The 20002-nt window shown below is 37.2% G+C and overlaps 1 protein-coding gene across 2 annotated transcripts in view; it reads right to left on the bottom strand.

Moving 5' to 3' along the window:
* Window positions 1–15645: 15645 nt before the first annotated feature.
* Window positions 15646–20002, bottom strand: part of LOC148012559 (K+-H+ exchange-like protein) — a 77258-nt gene continuing 72901 nt past the window's right edge. The window contains exons 8-9 of one of the 2 annotated variants that reach the window (XM_087669002.1): window positions 16193–16335; window positions 15646–16057 (exon numbers count right to left, since the gene is read on the bottom strand). In XM_087669002.1, coding sequence (XP_087525128.1) covers window positions 16054–16057; window positions 16193–16335 — 147 coding nt within the window. In that variant the 3' untranslated portion in view covers window positions 15646–16053. Of the gene's footprint in view, window positions 16058–16192; window positions 16345–20002 lie in introns of both variants that reach the window. The other variant, XM_087669001.1, reaches the window with a different exon arrangement.

Here is a 20002-nt window from a genome sequence, read left to right as displayed (position 1 = left end):
TGACCGCTTATTGTTTCAAGCGTTCCAAGCCGAGCACTAATGGCTACCTCTCACATAGCCGACGTGCCATCCATATCTACGGGTGTAGTGAGCTTACCTTCATGCCGTTCGAGTTACCTTCTCTTCCGCGCACTCCGGTAGCTCCACGATCCAAGTGCAAGCTTCAAGCAAGCTCCATCCTCAAACTCCACGCTCCAAGCTCCATCACCGCGAGCAAGAGAAAAGAAGAGAAGAAGAGAGGAGAAGATGGAGAGCTTCTCCACCCCACGGTCCCTCACCCTCACACACTCACTCCCTCACACTCTCACACTTCCTCTCTCAAGCACAAGCTCAAGCAAGCAAGAAGAAGAAGAAGAAGAAGAAGAGGAGAGCCACTTTTGGCCACACACAAGAATGAGCTTCTCATTCACTTTTCAACTTTATATACAAAACCCTAAATCCCTTTTGGGTGGTCATCCCCTTTTTCCCTTTTTTACATGGCCGACCGTAGGCTAGGCCCTTTTTCCCATTGTCCTTCTATCTTCCTAGCTTCCTTTCCACCGCCCATCTACATTTACAAATTGCACGGGTGAGAGCCCGGCGCTCCTTGAATCAAACCATGATGCGCTTGCGCTCTTTTACAAAAGTTTTGACTTGCGCTTTTCCTTGTGCGCCTTTCTCCCTTATTTAGGACTCTTCTCCTTGTGCGTCTTTGTCTTCTGTTTCTCTTTGCCTTGGCCTTTGTCTTTGCTTCTGCTTTAGCTTTTCCGGATTTTCCACCTTCGTTCGTTTGAGGGTTAACACTATTGAAAGTGGAACCTAGAATAGGAAATATTAGGGACTATGGTTAACAGTTTGTGACTATCCAAGTAATTCCAAGCTTGTAACTCCTATTGTTGGGAATCTTTGGCTTCATTTGTAGAGCTGTGTCAATAAGCTAGGAGTTTCATTTTGTGACGCTATAAAGAAAAGCTATGTAGAGCACCATTCGATGCACAAACACATAAAAATACTCCCCATGGATTGGTAATTTTAACACCACAAAAACCAATGAAATTTGGCAACAAGATCTACTCTAACAAAAAAGCTTGTGTATACATATTGTGGACATGCATCATATGCTATAGCTCATGCAATAATTCAGGCCCAACTCTCTATGAATTGGTCGAGTCATGCTATATGTCATAAACATATAATTAAGCAAACCTTATTTTGTCTTGTCTCTTCATGTTAGGCAAAATTGAAGCTACAAAATGTTAAATAGATCCATGCACTCTAATACTGTAGCCATTTTCTATACTAGGCAAATGATCATCCATATTGGCCCCAAGTGACATAAATGCAAAAGGACCATTATATGCACATCCTTTTCAAAATAACACTATATCAATGCCATCCATCTAATAGATTGTGTGAAGGTTGTAGTTGAGATTGTGTTGATGATAAGATGCATGCTTTCATCAATGAGGGTGTGATAAAATTAGTGGCCAAAATTATGGAGCACACGAGGCCTAACCACTAGTACCCACTCATGATGCATAGCACTCCATACAAAGTGATGGCTAAATAAATAGTGATGTGCATCAAATGTCTGATGCCTAAGCTAGTTATCAACATGTAATATGGGTTATGCATGGCGAACGATTTCATGATGCTATCATGAACTTGGTCCTAGGGATCAATTGATATGAGAGTCTGTCCAATCCATAACATATGTCATAGGATTACCTAGTTGTTTGTTTTATAGGTCTTGCAATCAACAAGTGCTAGCACGTGCTTCAATTTCATGGTCATAGCACTGTCCTTAAATGTGCCATCATTTTTATATATTAATGCATTGAAAAGATCAATATGGCAAGATTTTCCCATTGCACCTCTCTTTTTTGTGCTAGTATAAAGCCCTTGCCTTGCACCCATAGTAGAAATTTGATTTAAGAGGGATGTAGTATATGGGGTGTTCTTGCTATGGAGATTGGTTTAGCATGTAAATGTTTTCTAATGACAATAACTCCAATACTTTTAGGGATGAGTGAATGTTCAAAAAGAATCTCTAGATGATTATGATGAATTTATTGCAATGTTCAAGTTCCAAAACTCATAAGAAAAAGACAGAAATTGTTATGCTTAGTTGGAAGTACACACTGGATTGAGTCAAAAAACTAGGTTTTAAGGAGTTCAAAAAGTATTCAATATTTGGTGTGCTTATTGGGGATAGGCATCCCCTTGAGTAGAGATTTGAATGGATGTAAGAAGGAACAAGTGGGAGGGTTCTTAGTTGGTCCAATATCTCACTTGGTTTCGGTGGCAAACAAATTATGGCAAAGAAGGGTAAGAGGACACCATGATGTACAAATCTTCTCATATCAAAGGAAAATATATTATATTCATTAATACTAATGATGGCATACACATTTGTAAATGAAGCACTTACCATCTTGTAGAACATGCTCCCAAAGCGACATCACAAATCTCCAAGTATGAAATTATAGCTTAGTCCCATTGTACACCTTATCTAAATTCTTGTTTTGACAAAAGGCAATAACCTCCATTGCTATCCAAAAATGATCACTGCAAGATAATAAGATGAGAATGGCATTATCAATCTTTTGAGAATGTGTGGAGCTATATTTCCTTCTATTATTTAGAATCTTTGGGGGGGGGGGGGGGGGGGGGGACAAATTTTTTCCTAAGGACAAGTGCTTGTTTCATCCTTATACGGGACACTTAACATGGTTGAGGCATAGTTAATGGCTGATACCACCTTGGCTTCCTTGTAGCTTTGTTCTTTGACACTAGCTTGATAGATAAAATGCCATAACTTCTCAATGCATTAGTACGTCAGCACATGAATTCCAACGATTTTACTAAAGTAATTAATCAATAGGCCATTAGGTCTTGGGGCTTGGTCCTTCTTTATTTTACTAAGGGTGAGTCCTTAGTGAAGGGTTTATCAAGAAGTAGAGCTACATCCTTGATTCTATTGGTTGCATAAGATCCAATAATTTTGCAACTCATCTTTTGTAGTCTTCTACCATCTCAAAAGAGGACCCGATGAAGGATGACAAATGCTTCATCTTCAATTGCTAGGATGGGATCCCTCTTATGCTTATCCTTTAGCATTTGAAAGAATGTTTGGTGCGAGGCCTCATTATGTAAGAGATTCCATGGCCTTAGTTGAACCTTTAACAATTGAAACTCAATCAACCTCCCAAGCTAGCATGAAATCTTTAATGTTCTGTAAGAGATGTAGAAAAATCCCATCCCCAAGATAGAGAAGACTAGAAGCAAGAATATGGCCTCTAATCAGCACTGATTAAATTGAAAAGATACCTTGCCTTTGTAGCTTTATGTCTCCCATGGCTCAAAGCCCATTGATAATAGAAATACATTGCCCCTAATTTGTAGTAGCTTGGTATCAGATAAGAAGCTCTTTCATGAATCTCTTTCATAACATCAATGAAAACAAATCATTGAGTTTTTTTTTTCCGTTTGGGGGGGGGGGGGGGGGAGGAGGGAACCTTTAAGAGTCCTTATATAAACTAGCCTACATGCCATCAATATAAGGACATAGTTAGAATCTAGGATCTTCCAAGGATATAACATACTTTATTTCAAAGGACAACCACTCACCATGTCCTCTTGTGTTGAATCAATTGAGTTTGGCTTCTTGCCATGTGTCACCTCAAGTGGTTACTGTACCACCTATGGTATTGATGCCTTGCCCCAAGAAATTAACCTCATCCACTAATTCCATTGTAGCATTTAATAATTGCCATTATGTCATGTCAATATCTGTCATGCCCCCTATTCCATGCAACCTATCAAATGAACTCTCAATCATGTTCTAGTCTACGTAGAGAATAGTTTTTCTCTGATCAACCATATTAGAAATCTATTCCTAGCAAGCAAACCTAATTTTGAGAAGTCTGCATACTATATTAGCAATCCACCATCATGCTAACTACAAAACACTATCTACATCATCTGCATAAAGAAAGATAGGCCTTTGAGAAGTCTTTGTAGCAATCAAGGTACCTCCCCTTCTTCTGCAATTGATGTCTATTATCAAAGGAGAGGCTACAAACATTTTGGCTCATTATTATGATCTTTCTAGAAGCCTATCCACAAATATATTGTTGTCAAACATTAGCATCTAGTTCACCCAAGGATGCATAGATTTTGGTGAAGTCATCTGCTTTCTTGCCAAATTCTTGAGGGAAATGTGTAACTCTTTAATGTCATGTTGACGACTTCTCTATTTTCCCTTGGGACCTTGGGAGTTTATCCCTAACCTTGAAAGGTTTGCTCTCCTTGAGGGAAGTGTGTAACTGTTTAATGTCACATTGTTGACTTCTCTCTTTCCCTTTGGAACCTTGAGGGTTCTTTCCTAACCTTGGAAGGTTTGCTCTTGACTCTATCATGCTCAGTAGTTTTGTTCGGGTTCAAAGGTCACCTATACCTATTCGCCTACATTTATTTTATACACAGTGCCACAAACCTATACACTATAGGTGGCGGTCGCCCATCATTGTCAGTTTATTATTTATTATTTCTATGACTATAGAATAAAGAACGATAGGTCACACATTGTGACTATGGAGTTCCCACATACTGCGTTTCTCTCTCTTACTTGAACCTCCATAGCTCTTGCTTCTACTTGGCTCTTACTTCTGCTCCACCTTTTCAGTATCAAAGCAAGCATTTGAGAAGCTTCACTAACATTCACTTTAGCCCAAGAACAGAGCTTCGTTTACAGTTTTCATGGTAGCCACTTAATGACGTATGCATCAATCCCATTGGTTCCCTAATCACTTCCACCCTTTCCAACATTGATTAAGACCCTTTAGGGATTTCTTTGAGCCTTGCCAAGTGATCATTGAGCTCATCCACATTGCAATGGATGATCAACAACCATCAATGTGATTTACACCTAATTTGTTGTCCTTGTTCTTGACATTCTTCATCTACTCCAGATCTCAAGGCTCATTGCTCACTTCCTTCCCACACTCCCTAACATTGAAGACTTTAACTTTGAGCATTATCTTGAGTATTTGAGGTTAGCCATTGACATATTGTTTAGGATAGACCTATGGTTCATTGTTGGGGTAGCAAGTAGTTTCTTGGTTTATGCATGATCTCATGATGTTTATGGGTCTTGTATATTATGCCTAAATGATGCATTGATGCTTAGAAACGGCTTTTGGATTGATTATAGCCTCTTTAGCTCAACATTTGAAGGGCTCTTTGCTATAATACTTTGTGGGTAGCAACCATTCACTGTGAAAGCTTATGTATTGAATGCCTACAAATGCTCTACTAATGCTGCATGGATGTATTGATGCTTGGTATTGATTATTATGCCTAGATATGGTTATGTTGAACTCTTTGGATACATATGTGCAATGGCCCTTTGCTTGAGTAATTTTCCACTTATGGGCTTGAAGACTTATTGTTGGTATATGTTCGTGGATGAATTGCTTTATGTCTTTGGGAACCCAGATGTTATGAGACATATGTATTGAGATTTACTTTGCTCTTAGGCATTCTAGATTTCCTTTCATGGGAGTGCTTTGATACTTTCATTGTATAGCATCTTGGGCTCTTGAATCACTGCAAGCCTCTTACATGATCATTGGTTTATGCATACACTGTCCTTGTTGTTGACATTGATGATTGTTGGCTGATTTAGCTTTGTCTTGTATGCCAGATCAAATGCATTTGTCAACTTGGGATGCACTCTTGGCTATGTACTTCACCTTCAATGTTCATATGCAGTGCTTTAGCTGTGGATTAGTGGATATCTCTTACTTTTGGAGATCTCTTATGCTTCCTTGAGAGTAGACACTTGTATGGCACACTCTAGTTCTTCTTTCTTGTGGAAAATAGTATGTTGGATCAATCTTCCCCCTTTTGTATGCTATTTAGCTTAGTTTTGAGATTGATTTAGTGTTATTTTAGTAGCACATACTCTCTTTGGTTTGGTAGATATAATGGTAGGTGTTTCAAATGCATCTAATGATAGTTCTATCTTTAACATAGAGAAGTTGGATGGCAATAACTTTTAATACTGGAGGACTCAGATTTGGTAGGTGTTAGTCATGGTATTATCTTTATCTTTTTTGCATTATCCTTAGTTTTTACCTTAGTTTATTTAGTACCTTAATGAGAATAGACTTTAAAGGTCATATGATATGTAATTATTGGAGGTTGTTCCAAGCATGGCCTAAAGGGGCACTTTCTCCATAATTCTTTTATGTCATTATGTCATGTTTTAGTAATATTCTATATTATTCAATTCTATTATGCTATCATAACTATTGCATGAAGTTTCCTTATGGTTTTGTAGTATTATATTTGAGTTTCATGTTCATTTCTTGAAGTTGCAAAGTTGTCCTCCACTACTTGAAATAGTAAGTTGTATTTTCTCATATAGCAAAGCATCCATGTTATGTATATGCATAGACTAGGGGCTATAACACTTGCCAATCCTGCCATTATCATCTTGAACATGTGGTTTGAAAACCAGTCAAAAACAACTTTATTTCATCAAAGAAATCTAGATTTCTTGTAAATCCTTGAAGTAGAATGATGCAATTATACTTTCCTATATTTCTGGTTTAAAACTTCATAAAAAATGGCCCTATTTCAAGCTACAATTGTAAATATCCTATGCAGCTTGAAGTAGTGAAACCTTTCCTAAAGTAGGAAGATGCAATTCAAAGGTTCAATTATGCATTTCAATTTCTAGGATGATGTAATTATTTTTTAAGATATTTTTTATTTAAAATTATAGCAAAAAGGACATTATTTCATGGTAGATATTTGAATTTCGTGCAAATAAGGTAACACTAGTAGCAATTATTGTAGAATGAAGGAGAAGAAGTAGCACAATCTTTATTCCTAGATGAGGATGAATTATCCATAGAGAGTTTCAAAATGCATTACCTTTGGAAGGATAGTGGAAAAGAGGAAGTAGTATTTTTTGCTTATTATACAATGGAAGGAATGTAATGCTAGACTAGTTTGATGAATAGCCTAAAGAATCATGTTTTCTTAGAGAACTCTAGTTCAAGTAGTAGCAAATTTGAAGCATGCCCTCCTATAGCGAGAAGCAAAAGTAATAGATGCTTATGCTTGCTATTGTAGAAAGTTTGGAGAAGCAGAGGTGAAGATTGATTATGGCATCTTGCAACGATAATGATGAAGAAAAAGATATAGAAGAAATAATTAAAAAGAAGAGGAAAAAAAACTCATTGCATGGTGAAAGGACATACACAATATTGATTGGGAAACTTGAAAAGAATAAGGCAAAGATAAATATCATACTTATTCACAAGCACTTGAAGGTTTGTACCTTATATTTTGTTACAATCATGATTTCTATGCATGGTTTTTCATGCAACCACACTCATCAGTATGTTTTGGGAAGAGTGCATATGGCAACAATTTTTTTTTGCAAAGCCTAAAAAGCATTGATGTTTCTGTAACCTTTAAGTTCAATACAATGGAAAAATCCAAGACAAAAAGGTGCAAAGTTTGCTTTGAGCATGGGTATACCTCAAAATTTTGTCCTTATGCTTATGAGCCTTGTGAAGAAGGAAAATCATGCAAGTATTTTTGCATGGTTGATTTATGCAAGGAGTTTAATGGTATCAATAAGAAGTTTTCAGCAACAACAAAGAAGGATTCAAGTTCCAAGATGGATAAAGCATAGGGAAATCTGATTTCTTTTGAGAATATTCTTCATGATGCTTATGAATGGCATGATGACTGTGAAGGAAAGAAAGTGAATTCTTGTTTAAGTGCTAAGCATATTGGGAGATTTCTTATACTAGTTGAAACGCTTAAGGAAATATATGAAGATGTTTGAGATTCAAGTTAAAGAGCCAAGGATCCTCGACTGCCCAAAACCCAACAAAGGAGCTTACCAATGGGAGAGTGGAACATTATATACCTTGCATCGAAATTCCTACAACAATAACAACAACCAACATTCTTATTGTTCCTATAGCAACAACTAGCATTCTTGTTGTTCTTACAATAGCAATCTATATTTGTGCAACTTGTAGAACAACAAGAAGTGCTACATTAAGCTTAAAATAACAAATACACTAGAAACTTAAAGATCAATAGCTTTTAGAACTTGAAAATCAATCATTACAAATTATTTCAGTTTGTATTGATGCTCAAAAATATTTTGTGAATGACGTAATGCATATTAAAGTCATGGAAGATTATGATGTAGATGAAGAAGCAATCGATGTGGCTACTTTTTACCATTGTAATAGTGATAAACTTATTCTATTATAGTTTTATACCTTTGCATGTTGAGATTGTAAAATATGTGGGACAATGTATTTTCATTTTAGTAATCTTGCAGGGAGACATTATCAAGCTTGCAATTAATGGTTTTAGGATTAGAATATTAACCAATCAGATTATGATGACCACAAGAATGATCCACAAGTTAGCAAGTCGAAGTCAATTTCCTTCAAGTAATCACTATAGTAATGCAAGCAAGATTGTAAGGTTTAATGGATATTTATGTGATGTGCTAGAAGTTTGGTGGGAACAACTATTAAGACTTTCAAATAATTAATTCCACTTGGTTTACTGACATACTGGTGGAAAAAATTGAATTTATTGACTTACTTTTATTAAAATAACTTACAATCCTACTGCAGGTAGTGTGGAATTTTCAAAGCATTACCGCAGTTCCATCGTAGGAAGTGCAGTCTTTTCTCATTTTGGAGAACTGTTCTCAAAATTGGTTGTTTTATGCTATTCTAGAAGATAACATTGGTCAATTTAAGGATTTCCTTCAAGTCTTCATTGTGCAACTAATGAATGTACTAGTTGGTCATGAGACTGAAGCTCTCAAAAGGCAAGTTGATAAGTGTGGATCTATACTACAAAAATGCATGGTAGAAAAACAAGTGCTCCATGATATGAATGTGGATCTTGATGGATCATTTTTTATGCATTCAAATACTACTATCGTGAAGAATTCTTTGGTGCGCTTATGTAAGACTAACTGATTGTTATGATGAATATAATGTCATAGGCGATCGATAGACCTTATGCTTTGGTGTAGTAGAGCTGTATGATTAAAAATTTAGAATCTTTTATCCATGAAAGGGATTCTTTGAAGGAAAGAAAGGATAGGTTAAAAAAAGAATATGAAAAAATGGTTATGGCTCTTTTTAATTGACAAAGTGGAAAGATAGTTTCACATGTTGCTATGCATGCTTTTGATGGATCCAAGTCTCATATTGATGAGGTGTTGTTAGATATAAACTAATAGGTGAAAATCAAATATTTAACTCTAGATAAGATCCATGAGGGGATTGTTATGACTTTGGCTATTCATGAGCCACATGGGGATGTTATGCCTCATGAGGTTTTAGTTTCATATTCTCCATGGAATGTATGAGTGTCATAGCTCATGAAAAATTTGGACAAATTGTTAGTGCTTGTTTTTTGTTTATCTCATCATTAGATGCATATGATTTTTTTTTTCATGGCAATCTCTTGAGTGAATTATGCAACTCTGTTAGAGGGCTATGAGCATCCTATTGGAAGGCTCCGCTTATTTTTCTATGTGTGGATTATTTCAAAGCACAATGCTTAGAGTAATGCATAACTATGTCTCATAAGATTTGTCTATGTTTTGATAAGGCATTTTATATTTGAAGGGTTTTAGGCATGGCTATTCTAGCCATCCACTAGGCTATGCTAGGTGTTAGGTATGGCATTAAGCATTATATTTATATTTTTTGTATTACCCTTAGTCCATTTAGTGCCTTTATGAGAATAGACTTTAAAGATCATATGACACGTAGTTATTGGAGATTGTTCCAAGCATGGCCTAAAGAGGTACTATGTCTATCTCATTTTTTTATCACACCCTATTGTAAAATGGGATTTTGCCACTACAAAATTGCTTTGACAGTTTGTGCCATCATTGTAATGTGTCTTTATGTCCTATTTCAATTTTTTGTTAGCTACCTCTATTATGGTGTCATAATTGTTACATGATGGTTTCTTATGGTTCTATATTATTATATTTGACTTTCATGCTCATTTCTTGAAGCATCAAAGTTTTCCTCTGCTACCTACAATAATATCATGTATTTTGTCATACAACAAAGTAACCCTATTATGTGTTATGCATAGACTACGGGATATAATAGTAGGTATTGGTGAAAAAGAAGCCAGTGCGACCATTGAAAACCAATGGTATAAAGCTAGAAGATTGGAATAAAGATGATTGGAAAGAGCTTGATGAGCTATGCAAGTCCACCATTATCTTGTTCTTGTCTAAGCAAGTTTATTTCAATGTTATTGCGACTAAAGGTGGTACTGATGATTTATGGAAAAATATATATGATGTCTATGACAAGCAAACTCCTACTTCACAGTTGTATTGGTTGAAGAAGCTTGTGGACCTTGGTATGAAGGAGGAAACTCTTATCTCCACTCATTTGAATGAGTTCGACTCCATTTTCAGCCAACTTATCTTGTAAGCCATTTAGTTTGAGGATAACATAATGTCTTCGTTCTCACTTGTCACACTACCTAAGTATTGGGAGACATCCATATTGCTATGAGTGCAAATCCTCTTGAAGATGGCTTTAATAGGATCATTAATGATAATTAGCTCAATCATTGCGAAGAAAGTAATAAAATAAGGAAAATATGAAACCTTCAAAGAAGCTTTTCCTACAAATGAAACACTACAAAACCCCATTCAATAAGCCCATTGTTCCTCATGTAGAAATACATCAAAACCACATGCGTTGGTATCTAAAAAACCAACCAAGGCAGGAGATTACATGGGTAGAATAGTCTACTAGAAACCATAAATAAAGTGAAGGATTGGGTAAAATAAATATAAAACTAGGTTTAGTAGGTGAAGAGATGAACAATAGGGATGAAGGGCTCTTAAGCTTGAGAATAGATCATGATAGAGCCAATCCTTTCAAAGACATTAGTAAAGAGCCTTACACAAGACATATCCCTTAGCACTACAACCATAGATGGCATAGATCAAATCAATTTCACATAGTAGAGACCAACTTGATAGTTCAGATTACTTCTACTAATGTCATTGTGCCATTAGGAATATTATTTAAGGGTAATCTAGCCATAGGCCTATAAAGTTTGGATAGAAAGTACACATGTAGTATAAATTGTAGAGAGAGAAATATGTTCTATCCTTCTAAATTCTAACACCAAGCCTAGGTGCATTAGTATCAATGCACTTTGGCAAGGTGTCGAGAGGCATATTGTACTTCTAGTCCTAGATTTAGGAGATACTACAAGAAAATGAACAATAGATTAAATTCAAGTGTTGGAGTTAGCATTGTCAAACAACGAAGTGCTAGAAGCATGGAAAAGTCTACATGTCAAGAAGTAAACTTTAACTTAACTATATCTATGGTTGATGGTTCAGATATAAAATATATATTTCCAATATTTTATTACATCCACATGTGGATGTTAAAACTTAATGCTTGGTGTATATTAATAAGACTAGGTTCAATTATACCTTCAAGTGAATTATGGGCGTAGCATTGATTGGTAAATGTGTGTTAACAATATTTCTAGTTGAGAGAAGTGGGTGGATGCTCAATGATCATACTAGGTATGACTAAGGTTGGACCTAGTAAATGGGATACTTCTCCGTTTTTATTCTACTTACAATTGGGATCCATGGATTTATCTTACTTTTCTACTCATATTATTGTGATACTTGCAAGAAATTCATTCATGAAAACCTAGAGATGTCATAATTTCACATGTTCATATTGGTAGTGATTCACATCAAAAGTAATTTTTGAAAATCCTTTCAAAGCTATCGTGAATCTGCTAGAAGCTTCAAGGGAGGAGTCTCAATGAGGAAACCTTATTGACTCATGTAAATCTTTAGGAATCCATAGAAAATGACTTGCATTTTTGTTTCACATAGCTTGTCAATTAGTTGAAAACCAATTGCATACACTTCCATCCTCTTCAAGCTACCTTAATGTTAAGATGGGGTAATCACCCTTAGATTACAAGAGAAATTGGTAAGCAAAAAGACCCATAGAGAAGTAGAACATGTGAGAGGTTTATAAGGAGAGATGGTAGAGGAAAACAAAGGATGGCCATGGCAACACCTCCCTCTATTATTGAGGATGTCACTAAATCGTGCTAGTATGACACACTCATTCTTATTTATTTCTTCAATTAAAAAGATTGAGTTGTCAATTTCTTTATTTAGTAAAGATGCTAGTAGAGTTGGCTTCCAAGAAGGTTACATATCATGATTAATTAGTAAATGGTCATTAAAGTTGGTTCGTCATTTTGTATAAGCTTCTTTTATGTGATTCCATGGGGTATTGTTTTTTTTATGCTTCAAATGAGTTAGCTTATTTAGAATCATGCCAAAATCACTTACGATAATGATAACTCAACACACATTGATACAATGAATGGATTATAGTGCAATAGTAGAATGCTAAACAAGAATCACATATTATTAAAGCTAGTGCATTTTTTGTGTGTATGATAGCAAGTTTCCTTCATCAAGATTAACAAAATTGATCAATCCTAGATGAGTTACTCTAAACCATAATGGTTAGATGTGTTTATTGATGGGCTAGCTAAGGAGTTAATAGAACTTCCATGAGGAGAGATACATCAAGACATTAATCAACACATGGTGCAACATTATATCCTAAGCAATCATATTGTATGATTGTACTTAAGAATCAAAGAGAAACTAAAACAATTGATTGATCAAGGATACATTCACCCTAATGCTTAATTTTGAGGATGTAATTTGTTTTTTGCAATGATTTTAATAAGTTTACTTCAAAAATGGCAAGCAAGTTACCACATTGGAGAGAGAGGGAGATGAGAGGTGGAGTCGAGAGGGATTGAGAGGTTCATGGCAATGGAGGGGAGATTGGCAAGAGGTCAATAGTAGTGGCACCACAACAAATGGCCCAGAGAAGCAAGATGTGGAGGGAGGTAGGTGGGGGCAAAGGGGTAGGAGGGTACAAAAGGGATTAGCGGGCATAGAGTTAGGTGAAGGGAGACAAGAAAGGGTACGAGAATGTAAGGACTAGTGATAAGATGTGGAGGAAGGTGCAAATATAGAGAGATGGAGGGAATCAAGAGGTAAAGAGATCTGAAAGAGTAAAGAAAGTAAGGTGGAAGCACACTAAGGGAGGCGATGGAGAGGTAGAGGAGGTTGGAGGGGGTGGAGAGCTAGGAAGGTGTAAGTAAAGGGAGCGAAGAAACTAGAGGGAGGTAGGTAAGGAGAGCAACATGTATGCATGGGCTTGATTCCTCTTGCTTTATGTGTGTGTGTGTGTGAGTTGTAGTTACTTAATGCTTCATTACTAATGGCACTACAAAGTATATGCGATTTCAAATTGGAAAAAAAAGAATACCATGTTACAAGGATATCAAACGCATGTATGGACCAAATGAAAGCACATCACGTTGAGCAAAGATTTAAAACTTTTTATATAGATAGTGTCTATCGAATTCAAGCTACAATAGTTCAAGGTAAATTCTACTATTCTACAAGCAATACATGAATGAGGCTTGCTTGTAGTCAACACTATATGGTGCATGTGTATGTGTTCATTTAAAGTATACCAAATACTCTTAACCACAAAATGCAAGTGCTTACATACTAGATATGACCTTTTCTTCTCAAGGCTTATGAGGAAGTCAAGACACGGTCTACTAGGGTAATTCTTTGTTTTTGCTTAGTAATGTGCACTATTTGCACCATCCTTCTTGGATATTACATTTATTTTATTTTTATGCACTTGAACCACAAGAACCTTGCAATCATTGTGTTGATTCTCTTTTATGCTTCCCTACATATTTCTACTCTAAACCTCACTCATCTTCCATCCATGTGTACTTAATTAGTGCTGATTCATGCCCTCTCCATCTCATTTTCAATTGTTCAAGGCATTCACACATGCACTATCTCTTAAGATCACTAGATCACACAAGATTTCAAATGGTATTTATCAAGATTGGATTAGCATAAGAGAAAGAAATAGATAAAGCTTCCATTATGCAAAGTGGATAACACCACATGGATCTATTCACAATTTTAGACTCTAAGGCACACAATGTACAAACTAGGTTTGTTGACTTTTTTAATAGTTAAACTCTATGTTTCCCTACACTCTTTATGAAATGAGAAGTAAAAGCTAAAACTTGCATAAACATCCAGTGAAGTATCAAAGCGATGATTATGATATCATGCAACAGCAAATCACAATTATATTTGTTTGCAATTGCAAAGCAACACAAGGCAAGTTTCCACTAAGCAAGTAATAGAGGCTTCAATGTTAAGCTTTATCACACAATCCAACATACTTTTAGTCAATGCCACAAACTAATTTTAGACTCCCCATGAAAAATGTACTCAATGAGAACCACATTCTCACCATCTTTGAAGCACAAGATGTAGATTATTAGCACATGATGCCTTATATATGTGGCCATCATCCAAATGCATATAGCTTGTCCATTTTGAAGGCCTCATGATTATTATTTATTGCAAGCAAACATCGATAGTTAAAGATCACCTAGTAAATGTATTAGAGAACCACAAAAATACAAATCGAGAATGGACCACTATTGTGAGTGCAATAAAATGCAATTCTCAATATCTATTACTTGCATGTATACATTGTATTTAAAATAAGCAATCTATATTCCAAATCATGTTTTGCATTTCAAAAATCCCAAAAACAATCTTGCATGTCACTATCAATACCTTAACAAGTATCTCACACATTACTTGCATCAACATAATATCATCTACATGTCAAAATGGGTAACATAAAGTTTTGTTCAATGGTAACAAGATATATGTTGAACTCCAATTTATGATATATTTTAGGCAATTAGTATGCCAAATTTTCATGATATTATCTTAAGAGGGGGACTTGGACAAGGCAAGAATTTCAAGATAAGATGAGTGAGTTGACATGGTCCATAGCAACAAACAATTCATGATAAGATGGATGAAAGGTTCATCCAACCTTTCACCCCTCGGTAGAAGGGTGGTAGTTTATCTTTTTAGACTCATTTACTGCCACCCATTGTGAACAAGGCGGTGATAAAAACACCTTTTTGTGTCACCCTTTATGAACCCACCTTTATATACAATATCAGCTAGATTCATTCACTAAAATGTTCATTTGAAATGTTCACAGAGAAAGAAAGAGAACTTCATGCACGTAATGGTCGTCTAGCATGCGTCCATGGCCGTGGCATGGGGTAATGAAAAGAAATACGTAAAATAAGCCCAAAAGATCAAGACCGTGCAAATTCGAGGCACGATTGGAATTTGGGGTAATTAAGGACGCCCAAACAATAATACTTGCATTCCAAATAAAACTGATATTGACACGTGGAGCGATTGCACGACGGCGAATATCAAAAGCACTCCCATTTTTCTTGTGTTAGTACTTGCTTCAAGTAGCGATGGCTTTGACTAACCGTTTCAAGATCATTTCTTGATTAACCGTTTTAAGATAGTTTGTTTTTGGGTGATCCTTGTGTCTGATCCATATCAAGATTTTGGAATTTGATTTCTGGGTTAACCAATTCTTGTTTCCAATGGTGGTATTATCACGGGCATTCCGAAATTGAGAATTTAGCTATTATTTGGAAACCTCCGATTACATACAGTATACCTCGCTCTTTTCTTTTTCGTAATGAGTAATTATATTATACCTCTCTCTCTCTCTCTCGCTCGCGCGCGCTGCAAAGCGCCTGAATCTGCCATGAACCACCTGGGAATATTGATAGCAGCGGGGTATCATCGTGTATGAACAAACGGGATTAGATTGCATGATAGCCTGCGTGTTTTGTATGGGCGCGCATGCAAATGGTATGTGTAATCCAGCATCTATTTTCAGTTAGCGATGGCTCAATCAGCAGCAACACCTTTTAGAACTCTAAACAAAACTTTTGAATGCATGGCGATGGTAAGCATTCCGTGGGGAGCCGCACTTTTTACTGTCTACACCTATCTGTATTCTCGAGTCATCTGTTAACATAATCACCCAAGACAGTGATGCGTTAGACATACAAGAACAGCACAGAGAGAGAGAGAGAGAGAGAGAGAGACCATTTGATATAATATAAATTACTCATTAAGGGAAAAAAAAAGAGACAGACTCACTTTTTCTCGCTATAGTCGCGCCACTTCAACATCTGTGTATAATCTAATCTTAACTGCTGACAAATGACTTCAATTGAAGAGTCACTTACAGCCTGCGTATGCGCTTGGGCTGGAGGCGCCAACCTTTCCAACGTCTCAGAAGGCTGAAATACCTTAAGGTCACAATGCAGGGAGTTATTTTCTTAGCTCATGTAACTCATGTTAAAATCCTAATTTGGGTTGGGTGGTGTTACCTATCACAATACATAAGAATTTTGAGTGCATAAGATGGCCACTACTGCTATAATTACGACGACACAATTTTGTAAACATGTCACGTCCTTAGCAATACGAATTATTGAGGTATCAACGACCTTAGATGTCCCCAAGGCGTTGCCCTCCACCTTAGGCTTTAACACACATCAAAGCAGATAGGACATTTTACAGTCATCTGTAACAGCACTGAATTGGAGCTCACAAGTTCAGATCAAGGTTGTCAGCTATGAACGGTACAATAAAATACAGTACTAATTGGTACCTTTAAGATTTTACAAGGTGCAATACAATATTAGTACCAAAAAAGCAATTAACTTGGTTATTTTGGCGTACAGATGATAGAACACATGTTAATAGCTAAAATAGCAATGTCACTTGAGTTTATAAGATAAACAGAAGTAGCCAGATGGGAGTATATGCATGATACATCATACAAAAAAGCAAGTGTAGGGTGGATGAAGAGTGAGGGTCTTAATTCTTTTTTCTTTTCTGTGCGCGCGCACGCATGTGAGAGAGAGAGAGAGAGAGAGAGAGAGAGAGAGAGAGAGAGAGAGAGAGCATTGGGGGGTGGGGGCAGCGCTGCTGATGCCTGCCCCAGGCCAGTCCTGCTGCCTTGACACCCTGCCCCAGGCAGTCAGTCCCACCGCCCTGCCCTGTAGTGGCCATTGCCACCCCAGGTCTGATCTAGCCACCCTGGGCCTCCAGCCTTGCTGGTTGCTGCCCCAGGCCTGTGATGCCTGTCACTCTTGTCTGCATATGGACTGCACGGATGTGTCTCCTGCGGTCAGAGATCCCAACAATGGATGTTGGAAGAAGACATGGTGCCCTACATTGACGAGATGGCTTCATCCCCCATGACATTCAGCCTTCTGTCAAACACAGCATGCATGAAGAGTTCTTGGCTGCCCTTGGGGCCCTCAGCCCAAGTGATTATCGGCTACACTCCTATGCTCGGGTGGCTTCTACTTTGCAAAATTTGCAAGAACCAAATTGGGAACAGTTGTTAGAGTTTGCTTACTCTCTTTTGGAGGAGTATGTCAAGCATAATCGTCGAGCTACCTACGCGGAGGAAGAGATTTTGGACACACATGTGAATAGTCAAGAGGTTCTTTGCTCCTTTCTTGCTTTTCATGAGCAAGGTGTCATTCTTTTCTTCACCAACTAGATTCCCATCCTGCCTAGGATTCATCAGTGGGGGCTGATGTCTCTTCTTTGGACTGATGGTGTGGAGGAGACATTCCCTAGTCTACGCCGTTTCTATGAGGTAGTGCTCCTTTCCCCTTCCACATGGGATTTTCTTCTCCATCAGCCGCCTCTCTTTTTTTATAAATAATTGGTGCATATTGTTTTGTGGCATCCAATGGTGGATTTCCAATGTTCTGCTCAAGCAAGCATGTCCAATGTTCCAATGGTATTTTGGTTAGTGGTGCTTCAGAGCATATTACATTTTGGGGGCTATTTGTCTCGTTGCAAGATGCAAGGGGGGGGACTGTTATTTGCGGCAATAATGCTTCTTACGCAATCAAAGTCATGGGTAAAATTCAAATTACTGCAGAAAATGTGGCATGTTTATGCTTAAGGATATCTTCATGTGCCTGGAATAAAGAAGAATCTACTTTCAATTTCAGCCAATGAAAAGAAGATAGCCAATGCAAATAATGTACAAGAACACAAGATCTGTTTGGATATACACCCACTTACGCATTTCTTGTTGGATGCTTATATGATCTTTCCTTGCATGTGCAATCCCCATTAGTGGCTAATGCCAAAGATACATGGTATTTTAGTAGTGGTGGTTCAAAGCACTATTTTGGGGGCTATTTGTTCCATTGCAAGATGCAAGGATTTTTTTTCTTTTTTGGGGGGGGGGGGGGGAGATCATTTGCAACAATAATGCTTCTTATGCAATCAAAGGCATGGGTAAAATTCCTATTATTGCAGTGAACATGGTATAGTTATGCTTAAGGATATCTTCATGTGCCTAGAATAAAGAAGAGTCTACTTTCAATTTCAACCATTGCATGTTCTAGTTTTATGGTTCACTTCCATATGGACAAATATAATGTCCATGATTGCAATGATGGGGATGGCATTGCTGTCTTGCACTTTGCTTCATCCTAAAAGCAAAGACATGATGCTTGATATTCGCTCTTTGGAAGCACCAACGAAAAATGTATGAGAGATGTATACTCGGGTGATGCATTGGGGTTCTTTCCCCAAAGGTGGACCTATGTGAGCTAATAAAAAATTACAGCTTGTTCACAATAATGTTTATAGCCCCATGTGCACTCTGAGTTACATCATTGATGCCTTAATACAACATCATTGGGTCTATGCAATGAAGCATAAGTCTAAAGTCTTTGCAAGCTTTCAATGCTTAAACATTTGGGTAGCAAGATGTAGTCATGTTATTGACCTTAAGGATGTACCCACATCAGAGACTCCATCAAGGATTTGGATAGAGATCATCCACACTCTCTGTGGGAGATGGGAGAGGATGCAAGGCAGCTTCGAGAGGATAATGAAGAGAAGAGAGAGACCTTCTTGTGAACATGGAACTTGGGCATTTTCTTTGATACTGCCCATCAAACGGTTTTGTATTTTATTCCACCAGATTGGTTGTTCACACAACCATCATACTTGTGATGTACCTAGTCAAACTTTGGAGATTTCCTCTACTTTTTGTTTTTTCTCACGTTTTTTCTCCAATGTGTTATTAGTGAATTTTTTTTTTCTTTATACAACAACAACAATGGGTGAAAGCTTGTCACTCTCCCTACTAGGGAAATAGGTCACAAGAATGCAATGCTTTCATGGTTGAGCACGTTATCTTATACCATATATACCTCAATGGAATGGTTGTGTTGAACACAAAAATAGGTCTCTTGTGAAGATTGCTATATGTATGTTTTCACACAAGCCACCACCAAAGTTTTAGTTACGTGGTATCATGCGCTCAATCATTGCCCCAACAAGGTATTGGGTGCATGTATTTGTATGAGGCTTGGGAAGGTCATAAGCCAATGTTCGCATACATGTGGGTGTTCAAATGTTTGGCCTATGCTTTTTAATGCGGTTACCACATGGACACACGCTTCCGAACAAAACTATCAAATAGATCATTCTTGTATACAATGCTGAAAGTTAAGGGTATCATTTGTACCAACCTTCCACAAACAAGATTATTGTGAATCAAATGTGGTATTCACAAAAATTCATCCCTTATTAGCAGCCTACTAAGGTGTTACAACAGCATAATCAGCAGCCTTTGCATGCTGATCAGCAGCCTGATTTGCAACCCATAGATGAGGCACTTGATAAGGATGTAGTCAAAGTCAAGACTCCATATGTGCAAAGTGGGTTTACAAGGTCAAACCCAAATTTAATGGTAGCATTGATCACCACAAGGCAAGGCTTATCACCAAAGGGTATGTCAGCATGGGATTGACTATGATGAAACATTCGCCCCCCCCACTTCATGTATGACTACCATTCGTAATGTTATCAATTTGGCTACTTGTTTTCAACGGCATGTGCATCAATTGGATGTTAAGA

The sequence above is a fragment of the Lygodium microphyllum genome, chromosome 27 (assembly GCF_053477565.2).
Source record: "Lygodium microphyllum isolate KBCC chromosome 27, Lygodium_microphyllum_v1.1.10, whole genome shotgun sequence".
Lineage (NCBI taxonomy): Eukaryota > Viridiplantae > Streptophyta > Polypodiopsida > Schizaeales > Lygodiaceae > Lygodium > Lygodium microphyllum.
This window is presented reverse-complemented; position numbering and strand designations above follow the sequence as displayed.